General features: G+C 35.0%; 2 protein-coding genes and 1 pseudogene across 2 annotated transcripts; all 3 read right to left on the bottom strand.

Annotated features, from left to right (window-relative positions):
- Positions 160-1384, bottom strand: LOC104787557 (annotated as a pseudogene).
- On the bottom strand, positions 1837-2826 carry LOC104789568 (transcription factor MYB114-like). Its single transcript, XM_010515242.1, has 3 exons — positions 2706-2826; positions 2267-2396; positions 1837-2173 (listed from the first exon to the last, which is right to left on the bottom strand). Exons 1-3 carry the CDS (start codon positions 2824-2826, stop codon positions 1837-1839), a joined length of 588 nt encoding a protein of 195 aa, XP_010513544.1.
- On the bottom strand, positions 17937-23718 carry LOC104789567 (transcription factor MYB90-like). The gene is made up of 5 exons (XM_010515241.1): positions 23484-23718; positions 23216-23424; positions 18914-19034; positions 18498-18627; positions 17937-18417 (listed from the first exon to the last, which is right to left on the bottom strand). The coding sequence occupies exons 1-5, from the start codon at positions 23716-23718 to the stop codon at positions 17937-17939; spliced, it is 1176 nt and encodes a 391-aa protein (XP_010513543.1).

Genomic DNA, 24021 nt, shown 5'->3' with positions numbered 1-24021 from the left:
TGAGTTATAGTGTAAGTGTAACAAACAATGCAACTTTTATTTATATTAATACAGTATAACACATTATACAAAAATTCTTCTAATTCAACAATCTTGATATTCCAAAATATAACTTTTTATTTTTGAGAAATACAAACGTAAAATACATAGACACTACAAGAAATATTCAACATACACACTAGGAAAGAAAATGCGAACAGACGGTCAGAAACACTAATCAAGTTCCATAGTTTCTTCATCGAACAAATTCCAAAGTTGTTCAACGTCAAACGCCAAAGTGGCCCCAGTTTCTGTTGTCGTAGCTCCTGGACCCGGTGCATCTGCCTCTTGGCTTTCTTCTAATAATCTCTCCAACCATATGTTTTTTCCATCCATTAGATTATAGACAGACTCATAATTCTCCTCTTCTTTGCCACATGTGATACTACTTCCGCAAACATTATTGTTCTTGAGTCCAGAGCATGGAGGGATAACATTAACTTTTGGAAAGCAATTGAGATAGCTAAAGCCGCTCTTTGAGGAGAAGGATCGAGGTCGAGGCTTTAAAACTTCGATCTTTTGGGCTGATGTGGTAGGAGGGGAAGTAATGATTTTCTTTTTAATCTTGGTCTTACAACAGGGTTCATGATTCTTACTCAAATGGGTGTTCCAGTAATTCTTAACATCATTTGCTGTACGACCAGGCAATCGACCCGCAATCAGGGACCATCTAAGCATAGTGAAATAAAATACATATGAGTTATTAGTATTGAACTTGTGTGTTCTGAAATAAAAACTATCGAGTAAAAATATCTACCTATTTCCTAGAAGCCTATGGAGGCGAATAAGAAGATCAACTTCATCAGAACTAAGTTTTCCTCTCTTGATACTTGGCTACAAATAGTTCAACCATCTTAGTCTACAACTCTTTCTGCATCGATTTAGCCCTACGAAACAAAAAAGTACAGTATAATATCATATAGAATCTATCTATGCGCAGCAATGTAAATAGTTACTTTTTTGTTCAGATGAGGCTGGCACTATAGCTTTTGGTCTTCAATTTTAAACTTAAATCTTCGTTACGGTCCAATATTAAACAATGAGTTGTTTCTTAAAGCAAATAGGAAAATAGTGATTTTTGCAATCGGTTATTAATTAATTTGCCGAATTCATGTTAGATAGAGAGAGAATATTCGGAGTGGTTATATATGTGTGTGTGTATAACATACCAGCTCTTAAAGGAACTTGGTGCCATTTGCCTTCTCCATACATATCAATACACTGCCTCAAGAGAGTATCTTCTTCACCAGTCCATGCACCTTTTCTCAACCCATTGGACGCAGCCTCCATGGAAAAACAAAAAATTATTAAAAGTATCGAGGAGGAGGGTTTATATTGTGGCTTCAAAAATCCATGCAAGAGTTGTAGAGAATGTGAGCGTCCGAGCAAAATTATATATACACGTAGCTAGAGAAGAGCTTTGATATCCACATTGGATTTTTGAAGAGATAGGGAAGTGACGTGCATGTTTGATATCCACATTTCATGATTTACCTGTCGTGCTTTATTTGCTCAGTAATATTTTTTGGTCACTGTTTAGGACGATAGAAAAGGTTCGTGGCACCTAGCGACCAGCAAGTGCCTTAGCAAAATTAGGAGAAAGGAAGATTAATGATTGGTGGCTGATGATGGATTACAAGCTAGAGAGAGAGAGAGAGAGAGAGAGAGAGAGAGAGAGAGAGAGAGAGAGAGAGAGAGCAATTCCATTATTATAAGAGAGAGAGAGAGAGAAAATTCATGCACAAGACATAAAACATCGAGAAATAAGCTATTTTCTCTTTCTTTTTTTCTTTTATTTTACAGACTTTTGGAGAGTTTTTCTTTACTGCAAATCTTACAAACCTTAAGATTGTTCACAGACTCATCTTTTTGGTTATCTTTGTTACATGTGATACTACCATCTTTGTTGCTTGCTTTGCCAAAGCCAACTTCTGGCTGCCAATTGAGCCGGCTGCAGTCGTTATAGGATTGAGGTAGAGGCTTTATAATGTTGATTCTTTGTATCGGCGAAGTAGCTGAAGAAGTATTTTCTCTCTTTCTCGTTTTGCTCTTACAACACGAGAAATTAGTGTTCCAGTAATTCTTGACATCATTAGCTGTCCGACCAGGCAATCTACCGGCAATGAGTGACCACCTAATCGTGCATTTGAACAGTTTGTAAAATGACTTAGTATTGGATCATTTACATCATGTAAATAATTTGAATTTGTGTCTGAACGATATAAACCTGTTTCCTAGAAGCCTATGAAGGCGAATGAGAAGATCAACTTCGTCTGAGGTAAATTTTCCTCTTTTAATACTTGGCTTTAAGTAGTTCAACCATCTTAGTCTACAACCCTTCCCGCATCGGTTTAACCCTATAGAACCTTTACTTTATCAGTTATCACGAAGAATCTATGAACAGCCACAGGATGGACATAAACCATACGGCCTTTACATACATATAGAAATATGCACATATTTAACCATGTAGCTCATTCACCATTTATCTTGCCAACAAAAAATATTTTTCATTATGTGATATCTAGATATATTATCAGAAGAATTAAAGTGCACACACTTGTTAACTGATATATTAGTTTTTTCCACCTGTTAAATAATTGGAGAGAGATGAGAATAAAGTAGGAAATTAATCTATAGATAACTGTTATATATTACATATATACCAGCTCTTAGAGGAACCTGATGCCATTTGCCTTCTCCATACTTATCAATACATTGCCTCAAGAGACTATCTTCTTCAGCAGTCCATGTACCTTTCTTCAACCCATTTGAAGAACCCTCCATGTTCCAAAGATAAATATTAGAAGAATCAAACCAAGTTAACTAAAAATTTATAAGTAAAGGGGTCGTCGAGGAAGAGGGTATATATCGTGGCTTCCCAAATCTTTGGACGTTTTATTAATAAGGTGAGTATGTAAGCGAATATGTATATATATACACGTGAAGGGCATAAGGAAATGACGTGCATGTTTGATATCCACATTTCATGGTATCGTGTTTGCTAAGTTATTTGTCTGATTTGGACTAGAAAAAGGTTCATAGCACCTAGCTAGTTAGCTGGTTTCTATATTTGTGTTCCATTTCATGCATAATATATATGACATAATTGGGAAATATGATGGATTAGTCTTTATATTTGGAGTATTTTTCTGAAAAAGTTTTGAAATCTTATTCATAATTTAAAATATTCTTCTGTGTTTTTCATATAGGAAAATTGAACTTCTTTACTAGAGGATTACAAAATGTTTAAAGAGTACGGTAAAAATTTGCACACAGTGACTAGGATTTCTCTATTGGATTGATAAGTATATATTAAAAACAAACTAGGAACCAGGAATATAATACGTAGGGAACAAAATTAAACTTGAAAAGATAAATAAAAGTCATTAATATTGGCCAAAGAGAGACCATAACATACGAGATCATGATACAAAATTATGAAATATATATATATATATATATATATTTACTTATTTTTTCATCAATGTAACTTTTATTTAATAGTTTTCACTAATTAATTTGAACTTACATAGTAGATTAGACTTTTTATTTATTTGAAAGGAATAATAATAATACATCAAACTTATACGTCAAAAATATTCCCAGGCAGCCAGTTACGAACCGTTTAGAACCAAAAAGGCCTTCAACTCATGCTTTCCCAACTTTATGCATGGCCCAATTTTGATCTCTAGGATGTCTAATGATATACAGTAAATATGCTAAAGACAAAAGTCGAAATCGACAAATATGCATGGCCCAATTCTGATCTATATATATGTTTTGGATTCAGTGTCGCATCCCAGAACAAATATGCTAAAGACAAAGATCAAATCGACAAAATTTTTTTTTTTTTTTTTTTTTTTTTTAAAAAGGATATCGGTATATTATATAATAAGAGAAGATAACGGTTACAAGGGTTTGGAGTCATGACTACGGATTGAGTAGATGACAGCAACACCATACAAGAAGTTTATAGATGCTGAAAGTTTTGAAACTATAAGTAAAGAAACTGATCCTGAGGAAGGGTTGTCGAGGGATCCATGTTGTCAAGCGCGATCAACTTCCTCCGAAGTGTGAGCTGGACTTCTTTCTTGAGTCTTTCTGTCGAGCGGAAATCTGTCGAGTGTATCCTTGCATTTCTCTCGGTCCAGATGAAGTAAATAAGAGCTTGAAAGAGAAGTTTGCATATCACATTAATCTTCCTATTTGTGGTAGGCTGTTTGATCCAGCATAGAAAGCCATCGAAAGAGGTTGGAAGTTGTGGCAAAAGGTGAGCGAAGAAATCATACCAAAGGACCTTAGAGTAAGAGCATTGGAAATAGAGGTGATCTCTTGATTCTGTCCCAGTTAGACAGAGGAGGCAAGAATCAGGCACCTGAATATTCCAGCATCTCATTCTATCTCTGGTAGTGAGTCTATTCAAGGTTGTTAGCCAAGTCAAAAACGCCATTTTTGGAATTCTTTCCTTGAACCAAACCTGTGAGTGCCAGGACACACTGTTAACAACAGGATGCAGATGCCGCCACGTACGCATGGAGGAGAAAACCCCGCTTGAATGATCCGGTGATAGCTTCCAGGCAAAGACATCTGCTCCTTGAGTTGAGGTAGGAGGCATAATGCCCTGGAGACAACTTCGAAGGAGTTGGGCTTGATGATTCCTTCCCCGAGGAAGGATCCACGCCCCATTTGAGGATGCTTGAGCCACAATGCTTAGAATACCAATACCAGAGATACGAGGCCCTGTGTGACCAACGATGTCAATTAAGGGACCTAATCCCGTCCAGTTATCCTGCCAAAAGAGGGTATTAGCACCGGAGACGATTTGAGAATGTATAAACGGTCTTGCTAGATCCCTTAGCTTAACCAGTCTCCTCCAAATCCAGCTTCCGTTTGATCTGAAATCAGCTGTCCAAAAGCAACCACCCCTAATGAGATGTGTCTTCACCCACGAAACCCACAATGATCCAGCTTGAGAGAAAAGAAGCCAGATCAACTTCAAACCAAAAATTTTATTCCAGTCTGCCAGTCTCTTAAGGCCCAGTCCACCTGCCGACTTGGGAGAACATACAACATCCCAAGAGACTTTAGCCCCCCTAGCACTGTCTGCTACTCCTTTCCACAAAAAAGTAGAACAGATTCTCTCCAGTTCTTCAAGGCACTTAGTTGGGAGTAAGAATATCGAAGCCCAGAAATTTATTGTGCTGTTAATAACTGATTGGAGAAGTTGAAGCCTGCCAGCATAGGAGAGGTGACGATGTGTCCAACCAGATATTCTTGATTTCACTTTGTCCACTAGAGGCTGATAGTCCGAAGCAGAGAGTTTTTGAGTAATTAACGGAACCCCGAGATATCGTACAGGCAATGATCCATGAGATAAGTTAAGTCTAGAGGATATTGATCTGATGACATCCCTGTTATCTCCATCAAGAAAAAGACACGACTTGGTGAGATTGATTCCCAATCCCGAAGCAACCTTGAATAGCTCCAAAGTTTCCAGAATGCCAACTAGTGATGATTCAGATCCATCAAAAACACAAGTAGGTCATCAGCAAAACTCAAATGGGTGATCAGTGGCTGAAAACAGAGAGGATGCGGCTTGATTCTGTCCTGATGTACCGCTAGATCCAATTGTTTCGAAAGAATATCCATGACCAGTGCAAACAAAGGAGCAGAAATGGAATCCCCCTGTCGAAGCCCTTTTTTGCCAGGAAAGTGTCCTATTAGCTCTCCATTGATTGCTACTGAGAAGGTGGGTGAAGTAAAGCAGGTAACCAACCAATTGATGAAAGTAGAAGGAAGCTCAATTGCTTTAAGAATATTTGTGAGAAATTCCCAGTCCACATTATCAAAAGCCTTTGAAATGTCAATTTGTAGGCAACCTCTCGTTGTTGGACCTTGCTTATGGAAATCCTCTACCAACTCCGCAGCCAATAGTACATTCTCGCATAGTAAGCGCCCTTTTATGAAGGCTACCTGATTCCTCTGTACCGCCAAGTCTGTAAACAACTTAAGCCTCCTGGCCATAATGCGAGAGATTACCTTATAAATGGTGTTGCAATATGATACCGGCCTGAACTCCCCCAACTTCTCAGCGGTTGTGGTCTTGGGGATAAGTGCAATGATCGTTGCATTCACTTGCTTAATGAGCTTCCCGGTTGTAAAGAAATCCGTGACTGCCTCTATCACAATTGGTCCAACCGTTCCCCAGGCTTGAGTGAAGAAGTCTGCAGTGAATCCATCAGGGCCAGGGGCCTTGTTTTTTGGAAGAGAGAACATACTTGAAGTTATTTCCTCAGGAGAAGGGACTGCTTGGAGAGTGGCTGCTAACTCTGAACTGCATCTGAACTGAGTTAAATTCCTTATTTCCTCTATAGACATTGGTTGAACTATATTACTCTTAGTTCCAAGCAGTCTCTGGTAGTAGATAAGAGGAATTTTAATTCCCTAATTCAGAACCGGCTCTAAGTTTTCAAAAACCACAGGAAAAGAAAAAAAATGGGTTGTTAAAAATCTGTTCAACACGACCACGAAGATTAGAACGATGATGAAGAAGAAGAAGTGTAAATGACAATTTGGTTTTGGGTTTGTCTATTTTTGTTTGGTTAGCACGTTAATATTTCTTAATCGTTGTTTTCTAGATACTAATTAAAATAATGTCTATTTTTTTTGTTAACACGTTAATATTCTTAAGTAATTTTTTATTTGTCATTTCATTTTAGAAAACAGGGAAAACAAAATATTTAGGAGACTTTATTGAAATTCACCTTGTTGAATCTTCCAATTTTTACTTCAATACATATATTTTAAAATAAATATTAAATACATAACGCATCTAATGGTTGTCTGATGGTTGATGGTTGTTCGAGATTTGAAGACGAACCTATGTTGGTATAAGAGAATTGAAACATCCACAAACCAACTTTGTGGTTTCGAGATGGGTGTCGATCGGGTGTCGATCGACACCATAGGAGTGTCGGTCAATACCATAAATTGTTCGGTTCGGTCGGTTTGGTTTTAAATCATCGAATTGAAGCAGTTTGAGTTTGGAAAGCCCAAAATCGTTCTATTTAAGTAGAAAGCCGATGTGAGGCTTTAGCAGTCGCTCGTTTGTCGTTTCCATAGAGAGAGGGAAGATTAAAAAAAAAAATCCCCTGTGAGTTGCTGTTAGTTTTTGGTGAGTTTTGTGCCTTTTCTTCAGAGATCCTTCCTGTGGAGTTGTGATCTGAGGCTAGGAACGTGGGAGGGAGTTGAATTGGTGTTGGATTCGTCGTGTTTGGTCAGGAACTTCATTTGGAGAGGTGAGTGCATAATCATAGCTTATATAAGCTTGAGATTCTCTGATTTTTGTGTTCATGAGTTGTATGATTGATTTCTTTGCTTGCTTGCGTGATTTCATGGTTCATGTGGCTTTGTGAGACTCATGTGTGAACCTTGTTGAGCTTTGTGCGATTGGAGAAGGAGATATGACTTGGAAGTTCGAGAAAAACGATGCTCGACAACGGTGTCGGTCGACACCAATACTAGGATGGCACGAGGACTCTAACGATTGTTGCTTGACACCAGGTGGAGGTGTCGTTCAACACAAATTAGGGTTTTTGAAGATGTCGAGCAGGTGTCGGTCCACATCAGTTGGGTGTCAGTCGACACCAGGTGGCAGGTGTCGGTCAACACCAGTTGAGTGTCGGTTGATACCAGGTGGCCAGTGTTGGTTAACACCCACTAGTGTCGGTCGACACCACTCCGTTAGCAGGCGGTCTACACACCTCCATCACAAAGAGAGGTTATGTGAATCCGAAGAAGAATCAGACTATTAGAGATTGGCATAGACCGCAAAATGCCACAGAAATTAGGAGTTTTCTTCATTTGGTAGGGTACTAAAGGAGGTTAGTGAGAGGTTAAGTGAGCAAGACACGACCGATGACTAGGTTGATAGGGAAAGATGTTCCTTTTGTTTGGTCACTAGAGTGTGAAGAGGGTTTCCCAAGCTTGAAGGATATGTTGACTACTACGCTAGTGTTGACATTGATAGAGCAAAGTGAGCCTTATGTAGTTTATACAAATGCTTCCATAATTGGTTTGGGGTGTATGTTGATGCAGCATGAGAAGATTATTGTCTACATTTCGCAGCAGTTGCGAAAGCATGAGGACAACTATCCTACTCATGACTTGGAGATGGCTGATGTGGTTTTCACCCTGAAGATTTGGCGGTCTTATTATTATGGCGGGAAGGTACAAGTGTTTACAGATCATAAGAGTATGAAGTATATTTTCACTCAGCCTGAGCTGAATTTGAGGCAGAGACGGTGGATGGAGTTGGTGGTAGATTATGATCTCGAGATAGCTTACCATCCTGGTAATGCTAACATGGTTGCAGATGCTCTGAGTTGGAAGCAAGTGGCTTCAGCTTAGGAGCAGGATATGGAGTTTCTGGTGGGTGACATTAGTGCATTGAGGTTATGTGTTATTTCACAAGAGCCTTTGGGTTTGGAGGCGGCTAATGTGATTTGAGTGCCAATATCTCAGAATTTTGATGCGATTTGAGTTATTGTGGAACAGTTGACGAAGTCGACACATTTTCTAGCCATTAAGAAAACCAATGAAGCAATGGTTTTGGCTGAGAACTATTTGAAGGAGATAGTCAAATTGTATGGTGTGCCCGCGAGTATTGTGTCTGTCAGAGATTCCAAGTTCATTTCTGTGTTTTGAAAGGTATTTTAGGCAGAGATGGGAACTAAGGTGCATATGAGTACAACATATCATCCTCAGACAGATGGGCAGTCGGAGAGGACAATCCACACTTTGGAGGATTTGCTAAAGATGTGTGTGCTGGATTGGTGTGGTCACTGGGTGGATCATCTGAGTTTGGTAGAGTTTGCTTACAACAACGTGAGTCTATCGCTTAGAGGTAACCTTCGTAGATCGGCCAAAGGAAATATAGGTTGCATGTGATCCTTGGTTGATGGTTGTTTGAAATTCGAGGATGAATCTATGTTGGTGGGGGAGAATTGTAACATCCACGAAACAACTTTGTGGTTTTGGGATGGGTGTTGATCGACACCATGGGGGTGTCAGTTGATACCATCGATTGTTCGGTTCGGTTGGTTTAGTTTTAAATTATCAAATCAAATCGGTTTGGATTTGAGAAGCCCTAAACTATGTTATTTAAGTGGAAAGTCGACGTGAGGGTCAACATCCGCTTGTTTGTCATTTCTAGATAGAAAGGGAAGAGAGAAAAGTTTCCCTGTGAGTTCTTGTGTGCTTTTGGTGAGTATTGTGCCTTTTCTTGAGAGATCCATCTTGTGGAGTGGTGATCTGAGGCTAGGAACATGGGAGGGACTTGTTGTGGTGTTGGATTCATTGTGTTTGGTCAGAAACTTCCTTCGAAAGAGGTGAGTGCATGACCATGCTTATCAAAACTTGAGATTCTCTAACTTTTGTGTTCATGAGCTGTATGATTGATTTCTTTACTTGTTTGCATGATTTTGTAGTTCTTGTGACTTTGTGAGACTCATGTGTGAACCTTGCTTGAGCTTGGTGCGATTGGAGAATGAGATCTGACTTAGAGCTTCGAGGAAAATCGAAAGAGGTGAGTGCATGACCTTGACTTATCAAAACTTGAGATTCTCTAATTTTTATATTCATGACTTGTATGAATGATTCCTTTGCTTGTTTGCATGATTTTGTGGTTCTTTTGACTTTGTGAGACTCATGTGTGAACCTTGCTCGAGATTGGTGCGATTGGAGAATGAGATATGACTTAGAGCTTTGAGGAAAACGATGTTCGAGATCGGTGGCGGTCGACACCAATGTGAGGACAACACGAGGACTCTAACGAGTGTCGGTCGACATCATGTGGAGATGTCGATCGACAAAAATTAGGGTTTTTGGAGATGTTGAGTAGGTGTCAGTTGTAACACTCTGGTTTCAGGGACATGCAGAGAGGTTTAAAAGAATTGATTTGACCACCTATGTCACCAAAGTGCACTTATCTTTTCGGTCAAGGGTCCTGAGCGAACTCTAGAGTTAAGTGTGCTTGAGCTGGAGTAGTTTCAGGATGGGTGACCTTCCAGGAAGTGATTATTGGAAAACTGTGCGAGTGAGGACGAAACACAGGGAAAGATCATATGATGATTTGTAGGGACGGTAAACAAGTCTTTAAGGCCTCCCGGACGTAACAAACTGGCCAACGGATATGGATGGGCTCACGGGCCTAATAAAAGGACATAAGGCCCATTAAGAAAGGTGGGCCCATGGACTGGAAATGGACATGGAACCCACTAAGAGGTGGTGTTTGGGGCATTACAAGTGGTATCAGATCTAATCCCAGATGCATGTGGAGTCGAGTGGGCTCACATCATCTAGGGTGACGGTCTTGGTGCGCAACGAGGACGTTGTGATCTGTTAGGGGGGGGGGGGNGGGGGGGAGAGAAACACTCTGGTTTCAGGGACATGCATAGAAGTTTAAAATAATTGATTTGGCCACCTATGTCACCAAAGCGGAGTTATCTTTTTGGTCAACGGTCTTGAGAGAACTCTAGAGTTAAGCGTGCCTGAGGTGGAGTAGTTTCAGTATGGATGACATTCCGGAAAGTGATTGTCAGAACTGTGCGAGTGAGAACAAAACACAGGGAAAGATCATGTGGTGATTTGTAGGAACTTTAAACAAGTCTTTAAAGTCTTTCCGACGTAGCAAATTGACCAGCGGATATGGATGGGCTCACGTGCGTAATGAGAGGACGTGAGACCCATTATAGAAGGTAGGTCCATGGACTGGGTGTGGACATGGGAACCACTAAGAGGTGGCGGTCGGGGCGTTATATCGGTTGACACCAGGTTGTCAGTGTCGGTCGACACTCGCTAGTGTCGGTCGACACCACTCTGTCAGCAGGTGGTTGATGCTTGTTTATTCCTGGTTTGATTGTGTTAGTTGTTGATTGTTGATTTGTGAATTCTCTCGATCCTTTTGTGTATAGCCTTATAGATGGGAAGATTGTCTCACTGAGTCGTGACATTATTCATGTATCTTAATTGTTGTTTGTGATGAAGGTAAAAACAAAGTGTGATCATGGAATCAATGCAATTTAGAGGAGGATGTTCTACTGGCTCGTTTGGTTTATGTTTGGCTTCTGTTAAGTTGCTGGAATCGGGTTATTAGAATGATTTAGGATGCTGATTCTTTGCGTTATGACATTGCTTGTTATTGGTTTTTAAATTCATTGGTTTATTGATTATTATTCTATTAAAGTATTATTGGTTTAAAGTTGGTTATTTCCGCTGTTTGAATTAATTGATGTTAGGTTGTTAGTGAATATGAGATTACTAGAAATTTTTTTTATATTTTTCTATAAATAGGTCGTTTCAAAATTAATTAATTAATAATAAAATAAAAATTCTGTAAATTAACATATTTTTATGATCCTAAGGGAGGTGATTACTAAATCTATATGGAATTGTAAATTCTAAAAAATCAAAACACATGGATTTTGAAATAACATATTTTATCCTTGGATTTGAATCCTTCTACTTTACACTTTCAAATCCATTCAAAACATAATGTGGATTTTGAAATCCAAAAACAAATCATTAAATGAATAACATGGAATTTTAACAAGTATTTGTAAATCATAGAACCAATAACACATAATTTGGATAAGTATTTTAAAATCAATGATTGAATAACACATAATTTTTGTTTGGATTTTCAAATCCATTAAAATCATAGAACCAATAACCCCCTCTAATATTATTAATTTATAGATGTATATAACCATATCCAACAATGTATAAATGATCTATCTACCTTTTGCCCCAAAAAAATAAAAAATGACCTATCTACCATTCCATTCTTCTATAGAACCCACCGGTCCCTTCCATCATTGAACCAATCCAAAGTTACGGTTGTTGGATCCTTCTAATGGTTGATACCGGACCTCTCCACCACTTGTAATATTTGTTGACTTAAAGATAATGTATAAATAGAATTGTACAAAATATTAAAGTAGATATGTGCCAGACTTATTACGAATTATGATTAACCGTATAAGTGTTTAGGATTCCGAAGATCTTCTGGACTGAGGCTACACTTTATAATAATTATGTATGTCACTGTTTTAACCATTTATTGCTTTTAAAACTCATTGCTTTACTAGTAAGGGAGTAAATAGATATCTCTAATTAAAGAGTAAAAAGAAATTACAATAAAATCTTTATAAATTAATAATTGTTATAAATTAATAAATTTCTCAAGTTTCAAATTGGGCTAGTATAATTTTGGACATAATTTGATAAAACAATAAGATAATAAATATTTTTAAAATCCTATATAAATACATGGCCCCATCAATACTATAAATTATTAATTATAGAAAAATATAAATATATATGTAAGAAATTTTAGTAAATTATGACCCTTGTGTTGTTTTCCTTTCTTAAATTTACATTAATTTTTGTTAGGGTTGATTTTCAATATATTAATGCATGGAAAGCTTTTGGTGTCCTTTACAAAACATGATAATTATTGTTTTCTTTGTAATTATTTATAAAAAGTATTAATTATAACAATTAAATCTTATTTTTGAATAGATATATTTTTTATAAAATTACCATGTAAGTAGATTTTTTATTAATAATTGTTAATTTATTGATAAAATAATAATATATAAATTAATATTTTTTTTTGGTCTGGACCTTATTAATTGATAAAACTTCTAGTAATTGAATATCATTCAACTTATCCATCTGATAAGTAGTGAATAAATGAGTTAAAACAATTTTCTCTGATTGTGAGTAGTATTTTTCAACCCATTTTTCACCCCAAGTTGTGTTGTGCAACCATTTGCACGAAGTAGTCTAGTGGTAACCATCAACGCTATCTTAATCACTTAAGTATTTTTTATTTTTCTTGATCAGGCACATGAGTAAATTATTGATTCAAAAGCTCATTATATTTTGTAGAGATAGTACGTTGTTAACATATGTTTTTTTAGTACACGTGCAATGACATATATATATATATATATATATATGATAATAGAAATTTATGGGATAAGACGAATCCATAAATACATTTTGTGAACTTTCCTGCTTGGTAATCAAAAGTCTCTAGAGAGTAGACAATATTGGCCTGACTGGTATATCAGAATATAACAAAATAACTAAAAAACTATTAACGAAACAAGCTAAACTGGATAAAAAATATTTAATAGAAAATCCCCTATATAATAAAATAGAAGTGCACAACTTTTTTTTTAGACTATATAATATTTATAAATTGATTACAAAATAGGTTATAGATTAAATATAAGTTAGTTATAAAAAAATGTTATAGATTAATTAGTCAATATGTGTGGGCTATATGAATACACTTAAGAATATCCCAAAGAATCCTCTTAAAGAGAATATTCCAATGATTTATACAATTTCCAAAATAAAATTTTAAGTATTCCATGTATTGTTACAAAATATATACGGTTATGCATAAAAATAATAAAATCTTGGCGATTTATCACATTTAATCGTGATTTCTATGATTTTATTGTGCAGTTAAAAATAAAATATTACCTAAGCAGGAGTCATATTAAAACACTTTCACCAAACATGTTCAAAAATTAAAATAAAAACAAACAACAAACATAATTATTTCTCATACATAAAATTACAAAATTAACAGTATAAAACTTACAAAATAGGTGTTTCTTTTCAAATCATCATATTTAACCTATGATTTTATTGCATAATATTTTATCGAAAAAGCTTTAAAAACAAACATATAAATTATATTTTGTTTTGATATTATAATATAAATAAAAGAAATTTCAACCCGTGCTCTAGCACGGATCCTAATCTAGTTTAATATAAAGCTGAAAACTAGTTTTGACTGACTAATCAAATTATGCTTTTTAGTATAATATAAAATGCCATATATGGTGGAATCACTTTTAGAAAACGTGAAAATTTTAAAGATATTTTGAAACAACCATTTTTAATATAATTAATAACACTATTATCTCTATATACTTATTTAAGCAATGTTATTAGAAATTTAACCCTACTATCATGTGACATATTACAAAAAATATCATTGCATTTTAATTGATTTAATAACTAATAAAAGAAAAGCTTATACTGGTTTATAAAATAAGAAAACAATATTTTCAAGATTATTTAATATAATTATTTAATAGATTTAATTTATTGTTTTAGAAATCTTAGGAAACAATAACAAACTGTTTAGAACAATTATTAAATTTAATATTATTTATAAAACTAAGATTAAATATTTGCATCCCTCAATCATTTAATAATGACATATATATTTTAAAACTAAGATAATATTTTGCTTATATTTTAAATATAAGATATTATATATAATTTTGCATTGTACATCGACGCAGTGACATTTTATTAAAATCTAAAAAAATAAAAATGTTACATTTTATTCAATATAAGATATACAACTAGAAAAAATCAAATAGTTAAATTGAGAATTCTAAACACAACTGTTTCAATATGGGTTTTGTTTTCTTTTATTGATTATACTAAATTTATATAATTCACGAGTTTGAATATTGTATCATGTACCATGTTGAAATTAGAGTATGAAACTAAGAAAATTAAATCTAAAAGATTATAAAATGTATAAAGTAAATCCAATAAAACTTCTACGATTATTTTATAACTAACAAATTATAATAAAGTTGACGCAAACATTTTTCATGCTGTACAGCACGGATAACTATCTAGTTATTAATTAATTCTTCAAACAAGACATGTCTAGAAGAACATGCAGAAATATTATATAATCAACAAAAATTCAATTCAGTTATTATAAATAATTAAACATAAATATACCAAATTATCCAAAAACTTAACCACCATGCATCTTTTTTTTCTTCTTGCAACACAAAAATAGACTCCTAAGTATTATGAAACAATCCTTTCCATTTTTTTTTTAATAATAATAATAATTCTCTAGTGGTCACAGATCCACTAACAACCTAGCAACAACCAACAAAAGCGGATAACCAAACATTTCCATTAATTAAACCAATAAAGATTCCAACAATAAATAATCCAATAACCAACAAAGTCAAATAACCAAATTCCAACATCCTACAATGTTCCATCAACTCAATTCTAGCAACCAAACAATAGCTAGACCACAATCAATCAAGCCTCTAGAACATCCTCCTCCTCATCGCCTTGATTCCACGATCACATTTTGCCTTTACCTGCACACCACAAACAATAATTGAGATGCGTAAGTATTATCATAAATACTTAGTGAGGCAATCCTCTCATCTATTGGGCTATACATACAAGCAACAAAGACTATCTTGTTAAGGAAAACAAGCAAAACACAAACAACATATCAAACCAGGAAAACGAGTTTCGGATAAGTCTGGTGTCGACCGACGCTAGGTCGGTGTCGATCGATGCTGGCACAATCATGGTGTTGACCGACACCTAACTGGTGTTGATCGAAACTGCCTTCGCAGACGCGAACTGCACGAATCCGAACGACAAACCTCCATTTTGAATCGCCTCCAATCCGTCCCAAACTCTCCCAAACGCCTCAGGAACCTATGGAAACACAAAACCAACCAACCCAAGCAAGCAAACACCACAAACAACAAAGAACAACCAAACAAAAGAGATCTCAGGCTTAGATCAGCCATGGTCAATCACTCAACTCTTTTGCAGGAAGATTTGATTGAGAAACGATGGAAAGAACACCTCAAGAAGTTTCTCCTTCGTTCCCAGCAACCACACTCCCTTCCACAGCAACATATCTCACCAAAAACCACCAAGAACAAGACAAAATCTCTCAAGAACACTCACAAACTCTTTCTTTTCTTTTTTTGTCTCTTTTTTTCACTCAACGGCGACCAAAACAACTAAAACCCTTGACTTGGGCATTCCTCCGCTTATATACTTGGTTTAGGCAAACCAATTAAATCAACCAGCCCAAAATCGCGAAATAAAATCAATCTGGTCGAACTAGAAAAGCTGGTGTCGATCGACACACCCCCTGGTGTCGATCGACACCCATCCCCAAATCTCACTATTTGGTTTGCAGTTGTTACATATTATTACAAATACTTAGTGAGGCGTCATCCCATCTACTAGGCTATATAAACAAACAATTAATATCATCAAACCAATAAATCATAATACAACATTTAAACTAGGGCAATTAGAAACACAAAGCACGTCTATTGACTGTTGGTATTAATCGACACCTACTCTTGGTTTCAGTTAACATCACCTTCCAAACTGCCTCGATATTGTGCTAGTGTCGTCCAACACTCACACCAATTTCATCGCAAATACAGGTGAAGTCAGTTGATTTGTATCCAAGGGTCTCGCCATACTGATATATTAAAATATGAGCCTAATGACTATCTGGCTCTCTTTTCCACTAAACTCTTAGTCGAGAAAATATTCTTCCATCCAAAACGATAAAAAAGCTAAAAAAAGATGTTTGTTTCTAAAATACTTACCTTTCAGTACCCAAACTATCAAAAAATCCAAAAATTGTATTAATCGCCAGTATTGTTTAGCTACCATCATAAAGAATTTATTGTATAGAAACTACATTTATTCTTTTTGCTTGGGGCGTTTACTAACCACGGGACCATATGAGAGAGAAACCTTTGATTATAGAAAAAAATAATACAAGGATGATTTCGTGCCACTACCGAGAAAAAACATATAATCTGCTGACGGTAGCACAATTTTGATATTTTGATTATTTGGAAGGGGATAATACTTGGGTTCACTTCTATTCACCTCTTCTAAATTGATCAATAGAAATGTACTATGTGCCATGTAATATTACATTTAAATATTTAATAAAGAAATACAATTAAAATTAGACAGAGAAAACAATAGACTAAATAAACTTAACGTTGACGCACCTTCTCCCTAGTCCTCTTCTACAGATAGGTTTTAGATTAGGGTTTTTGGTGTTATTTATTTTAGTCGTCAAACATATCATAGGAAGTTCACATGATAGACACCCTTAGTTTTGAATTTGATTATAGTTTTTAGAGATCAATTTTGTCTCTTCTTCTTTGATCTTAGTTAATCTATGAATTAACAATTTCAAAACACAAGAAGCCGCAAGAGTTTAACATATACCAGCGGTATTAAGACTAGATTTATTTCCTTTCTTCTCTTTTTGAATCACTTTTTTGCAAAATAACATTCACTTAAAAACTAGATTATTAGTTCTACAAAGTACATCGGTTCTCCCATAAGATTACGTCATTACGTAACCAGCTCTACCATATAGCAGTGGTATTAACAAGAGAACGGAAATATTGCTCAGAGTTTGGATCTTTAAGATGAGCACAGTCTAAATTCGAAAAGTTATTTCTATTTCAGTTTATTTTTTTATAACCATGTCAATTGAATAAGAAGGTTTGTTTGCTCGATTTTTCAAAATTTGAAAGTGATTTCTATTTCAGTTTTGAAATTGGGTTTACCAGAAGAACAAAGCTAGAAATACGTCTATGATTTTGGTCTAGATTCAAATTGACGAAATTGGGTCAAATTAATATTCTGAATTGGCTGGAAACTAGTATTAAATGATGTTGGGAACATAGCACATATGAACTTATATTATAAGAACATAGCTCATAACACATATGAACTTATATTATAAGAACATAGCACATACATGAGTTTGTATTAAAACCCTACGTCACGTACATAACGTTTAACAAATATATGCGCATATACATTAAACCCTAATCACTTAACACATACATAGGGGGCTTATTTTAAAACCTCATGCACACAAAACATAACAAAACGAGAAAAACATAAAGACAAACCAAAGGAAACCCAACATAATTGAAGCTTACGGAAGTTGTAAGTTATTAACTGAATTAAGCTCCCCAGTCTCTAAAAAGCTGCTCAAAGTCAAACATGGACGACGATGAGCTCATCAAAGAAGGACCTGCCTCGTCAGTTTTCATGGCTGCCAGATCCCCCGCATGATCTGCATCTGCATTTTCCTCAAGCAGACTCTCCCACCACATACTCTCTCCATCCATTACATTATTCACACGCCCATCTTTTTCCTCATCTCTGTTACATGTGACAATATTATCTGTGTCGGTGATTCCGCCAAGGTCAACTTCTGGCAAGCCGTTGACGTGGCTGCATCCGTTGTTGTTGGAGCAAGATCGAGGTTGAGGCCTTATGGCATTGATTTGTGGTGGTGGTGTTGCCTCTGAGCTACTAGGGTTTCTCTCCCCCATCTGGTTCTTACCCGACATGTCTTGCTTCTTACTCAAATGGGTGTTCCAGTAATTCTTTATGTCATTAGCAGTTCGACCAGGTATTCGACCAGCAATCAAGGACCACCTGCACTCATACAAATATATACATGAGTTACTAATTATAAACCACGTTTTTGTATAGTTTAAGAGGTAATAATTATAAACCTGTTTCCAAGAAGGTTATGAAGGCGAATAATTAGATCAATTTCATCAGAGTTAAGTCTTCCCCTTTTAATATCAGGCCTCAAGTAGTTCAACCATCTTAGCCTGCAACTCTTCCTACATCGATTTAGCCCTACAAAACAAATAATTGGCATCAACTCTATGTCAGAGACTGTTTTTGTCTCCCCTCTATGTTATCACGTAAAACCTAACCGCAGGTAACGTTCACAATTAGTTAGGTCTTTAGTAAAAGTAAAAAAAAATGAGAGTTTTTGACTACTTCCAAATACATCTATGATGGTCTTAACCAACGTAAATATAAATAAAACTAGTGATAAAGAAGAATATTAGTGGTTGATTAGTTGTCCAAACGAAGAAGAAAAAAACATGAATTGATTATCTGTGTGAGTAACATATACCAGTTCTAAAAGGAACTTGGTGCCATTTGCCTTCTCCATACTTATCAATGCATTGCCTCAAGAGACTATCTTCTTCAGCAGTCCATGCACCTCTTCTCACCCCATTATTGGACGATGGAGCCTCCATGGAGAAAATATAGATTTTCAAATTAAGTAACTAAGAAGATTTTAAGATCGATGAATGGTGTATATTGTAAGTGTCTGTGCGGGGATATATATACACACTTTAGGTTATATAGAAATGACGTGCATGTTTGATATCCACATTTGTTGTTATAGCTTTCGTATTAAAGTTTTTTAATAAATGGTTATTCTGTATTACAAAAAACATATTAATTTTTTTGTAATAGGGTCATCTTAATTTGCTTTTAACTAATAGGACAAAAGGTGGGTAAGCTTTTAAGAGAGCATAATGTAACATAACGTGAATGAGTCAGGTGTCATATCTTATATGCAGAAGCAGAAACAGAAGCAATGTGAGTCTGTTATACCATGAGCCAGCCAGCCAGCCAGGTAAAAAGGGTATCTCCGTGAGATGCGCCATTGTCTGTTCAGGACCAGTCCGATAAATTTTGTGGGGTTTTAATATTATGTGGCCCATTATATGAATTCTTAAAGTATTATTTGCAAAAATCTGATTGCTAGCCTACTGTTGATATATATTTTATCTATTAGTATTTCAGTATTTTTTTTTTTTAAATAGTATTAGTTGTTGGATTTTTTTTAGATTTATTGTTCATTCCAAAGTCATCCCAAAGCTTAGTGACATCCCAAAGTCATCCCAAAGCTTAGTGACATTAATATTTTAATTACTATATGTTAGCTTGAAATTTGAACATGTCATTTGCTTCATTTAAAAAAAAAATACTCGGTTAGTATGATTTTTTGGATACAATCGGATTAAAAAGTATTTGAATAAAACCTTATCCATATAATTTTGGTTTAATTTTGGTTATCAACAATATATCCAAACCGATCCAAAATCTGAATTATCATAACCGAAACCGATCCAAATGTTATAAATACATGAATAGATGTTAGAGCCAATATCCAAAAAATCTGAAATCCAAAATCCAAAATATCTGAACCAAATCCGATCCGATATCCGAATGCCCAGACCTAGTTTGTACGTAAAAAAATTTAATGTCACAAATGTGAGACTTTTTTTGCTGTAAAAAAATAAATAACAATAAAACTGTAGTTCTTTTTTCTCTTTTTTATTTTCCATGATGATTGAAATATTCTTTTTCAATCTACGTATAATTGATCACAAATATATTTTGATTCGTTAAAAATAGATTTTTTATTTATGTTATTTTGATATCTATTTTTCATAATTATTTTTGCATCAACAACCATTATAACCCATAATCAATTATGTCATATCTTTATATTTTTATTTGTTGAAAATATTTATCTATATATTTATCTATTGAAAATGTTACCACATAAATTTATTCTTATCACAATTTATATTTATGAAAAACATACAATAAAAATAAGATTCAGTGTTAAAGTTTTAACAGTTAAAGTTTTTACAGCAAAAGTCTCTAGAGTAAAAATCTTTATAGTCAAAGCATTTACAGGCACAAGTAACAGCCATTACTAATCAAAACCTATATCTAAATCAGCATTGATTATTTCAGTGTAGTTATTCATTTAATTGGTTTTTTTTTTTGTGGTTTACAGAAGAGAGAAAGGCGGCTGGGTTTCAAGGGTAATGCAAGAAATCATGCAAGAAAGAACTTGTCAAACGAATGGGATTAAACTAAAAAACAAGAAAAAACTTCTCCTCTCACGGCTTAAAGGAACAGATAATGGAGCATTAGCATTATGCATCATAAACATTAAGCTACATAAGTTGTATGCTATGATTAATATAACACATTTAGTTGATTGGTGGTAGAGTAATAAAATATTAATTTTATATTTAATACTATACTAACTAAATATATATAATTTAAATATGTTTAATTAGAAAAATTAATTACAATCATTGCTATATAATATTTTTAATATATGTTCACATATTTAATAAATATTATAAATTGTTATATATATATATATTTGTAATTTAATATTTTTAAAAATCTATATACATATTATAACATATTAATTACAAAACATTAATATATATATATATATATATATATATAATTTAACACATTAATCTATGTTTTATTTTATAAAACATTATATCTATATTTACATTTTTAATTTCAATAGTTTTAATTGGTTCTTTTGAGATAATATATTTAAGCTGTTAACAAAAAATTTTTCAATATTTTAAAAAACTAATATAAGATAACACATTAAACTGTAATAACATACTATATATTATAAACGTTATATCTACATTTATATTTTAATTTTAATAATTTTAATTTATTAGATAAATTATTAGATTATTTTAAATAATAACATAAATAAGTTACTGATAAATATTCTCTCATAACAAATAAATTAATGTTTTATGAAATCATAATTTTTTGACACTTTTAACAAAATCAATTAATTATATAATTATTGTAATATATATTAATATTTTAGAGGTAAATGCTTGACAAATACTTCAAATGAGAGCATATGAGAGCATCTGCAGCTTCTAAATGCTTCTGTATATATTTTTTTTAATAAATGTTGATTGGATATTTGGATGATAAAATAAAAAAAAAAACTCCTTCATGTACACTTCCAATCATAGTCTTAATCCCTGATTATAGACTAGGTTTGTAAATAAAGTAGCACAATTCTGAAACCCCTAACGGGCCGAAAATGGGCCTTTACAAAAACTACACCGAAGACCTTGCAAAAACCCTAATTACAACGTCCCCTATAAATTGACAGCAATCGCCGATTAAAGTCATCATCAGTCACTGTCACCTCTAGGATTCTCTTTTTTTTTTTTTTCTGTGAAGTTTCTTCTTTAGGATCTTTAGGTTTTATTACTTACTTCATCTTGTTTATAGAGAGAGAGAGAGAGAGAGTTGGCAGTGACGACTCGGAAATTTCAAGCTCAACAGACCGGAATGAGGCGTTTCTTCCATTATTGGATGATTCGTTTCTGTGTCGATACTCCCGCTGAACTGAGCCTTCCTCTCTCTCTCTCTCTACCCCTTTGTTTTGTTTTCAATATTAATAGGACGCGAATTTCACCAAATATTAGTTTATGAAACCTACCAATACTTTGGATACACTAATCCTTAGTACAAATGAATTAAGAATAAGCATAGATGAAGATATTTTTGAGGAATCTTTAAACTAATATAAATCACATCAAATCATGAAAGCTATTGAGTCCTTTAAACCTTATAATTAATACTTTTCATTATCTATTGAAAGTAAACATGGTGAAAATCATAAGAAATTATAAGAAGGAAGAACTATTCATTGATATAAACATCCCTTGACTGAATATGCAATTAAAAATCTAAGAGAAATTATGAACACAGTTATTATTTTCTGATATTCATCAAACAACTTAAGTATTAAATCTAGCATGAAGAGTTATGTGTGTCCAAAAACGAGAAAGGTCTTCTTAGTGCTTCAAATCCTGTAAATGACCGATTCTCTCTCCACTCTTTTCATCTTTTTTATTTTGCTTGAATAAACCGAAATAACTGTTGAGTGTAAAACAATGGTAAGGATAGGTATAGTGTTACCGTGGAGAGTTCTTCAGATCCAGACTAAATTTCTTAGGAGTAGTAGAGATGGAATCACCACGCAGGACTAGTTACATTTTTCCTTGCACCATGTTCATGAAATCATATGTGATTTCAATTTTTTTTTTGTTCTGAACTCATGTTGGTAGGTTCCCAACTCTATTTCCTAGTTTAACTGTCACATATTGGTAGGCTTGGTACGCAGACAATAAATATCACATAGTAATTTATAGGATCAGTAAAAAAAATTCTTCTTTTTGAGAAAATGGTCCAATTAACTATGCCTGTCGGTACGTCACATGTTTCGTCACATCTCTCCCTAAGAAATTCTAGTCCAAGTCTCACCGTCTCTTGCGCAAAGAGATCTGAAACTTGCATATATTTCACTATGGATCATACACCTAGGAGATCAAGATCAATTGTGTATGTTTTATTTTCATGATTTTTAAACCTGTGATACTGTGAGACTATGAGCAAAACGTGTATTTCCATAGAGTTGACTTTTTTCTCTCAAAGTTAACTTTTTTCTCTCAACCACGCGATCCTCTTCTTTCACCCTCCACCTTCGCCGATCTCGACGTCGGTCACCTCCGCCCATCATGGGCAAAAACAAATAAAAAAAAAAGCCGCCGCGCGGTACCCCCACTGGGTCCGCCACTTCCGTCTCTTCCCCGTCGTTGTCTACCCCGCCTGAAATCCAATACTCAGCTGGGGAGACCTCTCCGTCAAAAGTGTTGCCTGCATCTCCAGTGAGGTCAGCCAACAACGAATCCCCTGTCACCAGCACAGCCCCGATCCTCGAGGCAAACAAAGTGGCAACTGAAAACCCTAGATCCCCAATTTCTAGGGCTAAAACATTCCAGCTGTAAACCTGGAAATTGTATCCCCAACCGTCGCAGCAACCACACCTGTAGGGATTGTAGGAGCTGCAACACGCGCAGAGGAGTTGATTCCGGCTAAGGCATCAATTGAGTCAGTGAATCCTCCCCAAAAAGAGGATTTCCCCTGGAAAGACCTAGTCAAAGATTCGACTAGCCACCTCCAAAAGAAAGGTACCCCATTCACCCTGGAATCTGGAGAAGCCTGTGTGACAATACCGAATACCGTTATCAAAAAAAACAAGAAAGCCTGGGATAGTTTCATTCTTGGCCAATTCTACAAGGAACCTCCTTCGCGTGGTGCAGTTCATGCTATAGTCAATGGTATATGGAGTAAGCAAAGGAGAGACATCACTATCTCTAAAATGGAAGGACATTCTTTTCTCTTCAAGGTTCCCTGCCCAAACGCCAGAAGAAGAATACTCAGTCAATGTCTATGGCAAGTAGACGGCCAGACCATGTTCGTGGCCAAATGGTCTCCTGATGTAACACCCAAGAAGCCGGAGTTGTCTTTAGTTCCCGTCTGGCTCGACTTTCACGGTGTCCCGCTTGAGTTTTTCAACAGGGA

The sequence above is a fragment of the Camelina sativa genome, chromosome 5 (assembly GCF_000633955.1).
Source record: "Camelina sativa cultivar DH55 chromosome 5, Cs, whole genome shotgun sequence".
NCBI lineage: Eukaryota > Viridiplantae > Streptophyta > Magnoliopsida > Brassicales > Brassicaceae > Camelina > Camelina sativa.
The sequence above is the reverse complement of the archived record's forward strand: the minus strand, read 5'-3'. Positions and strand labels throughout refer to the sequence as shown.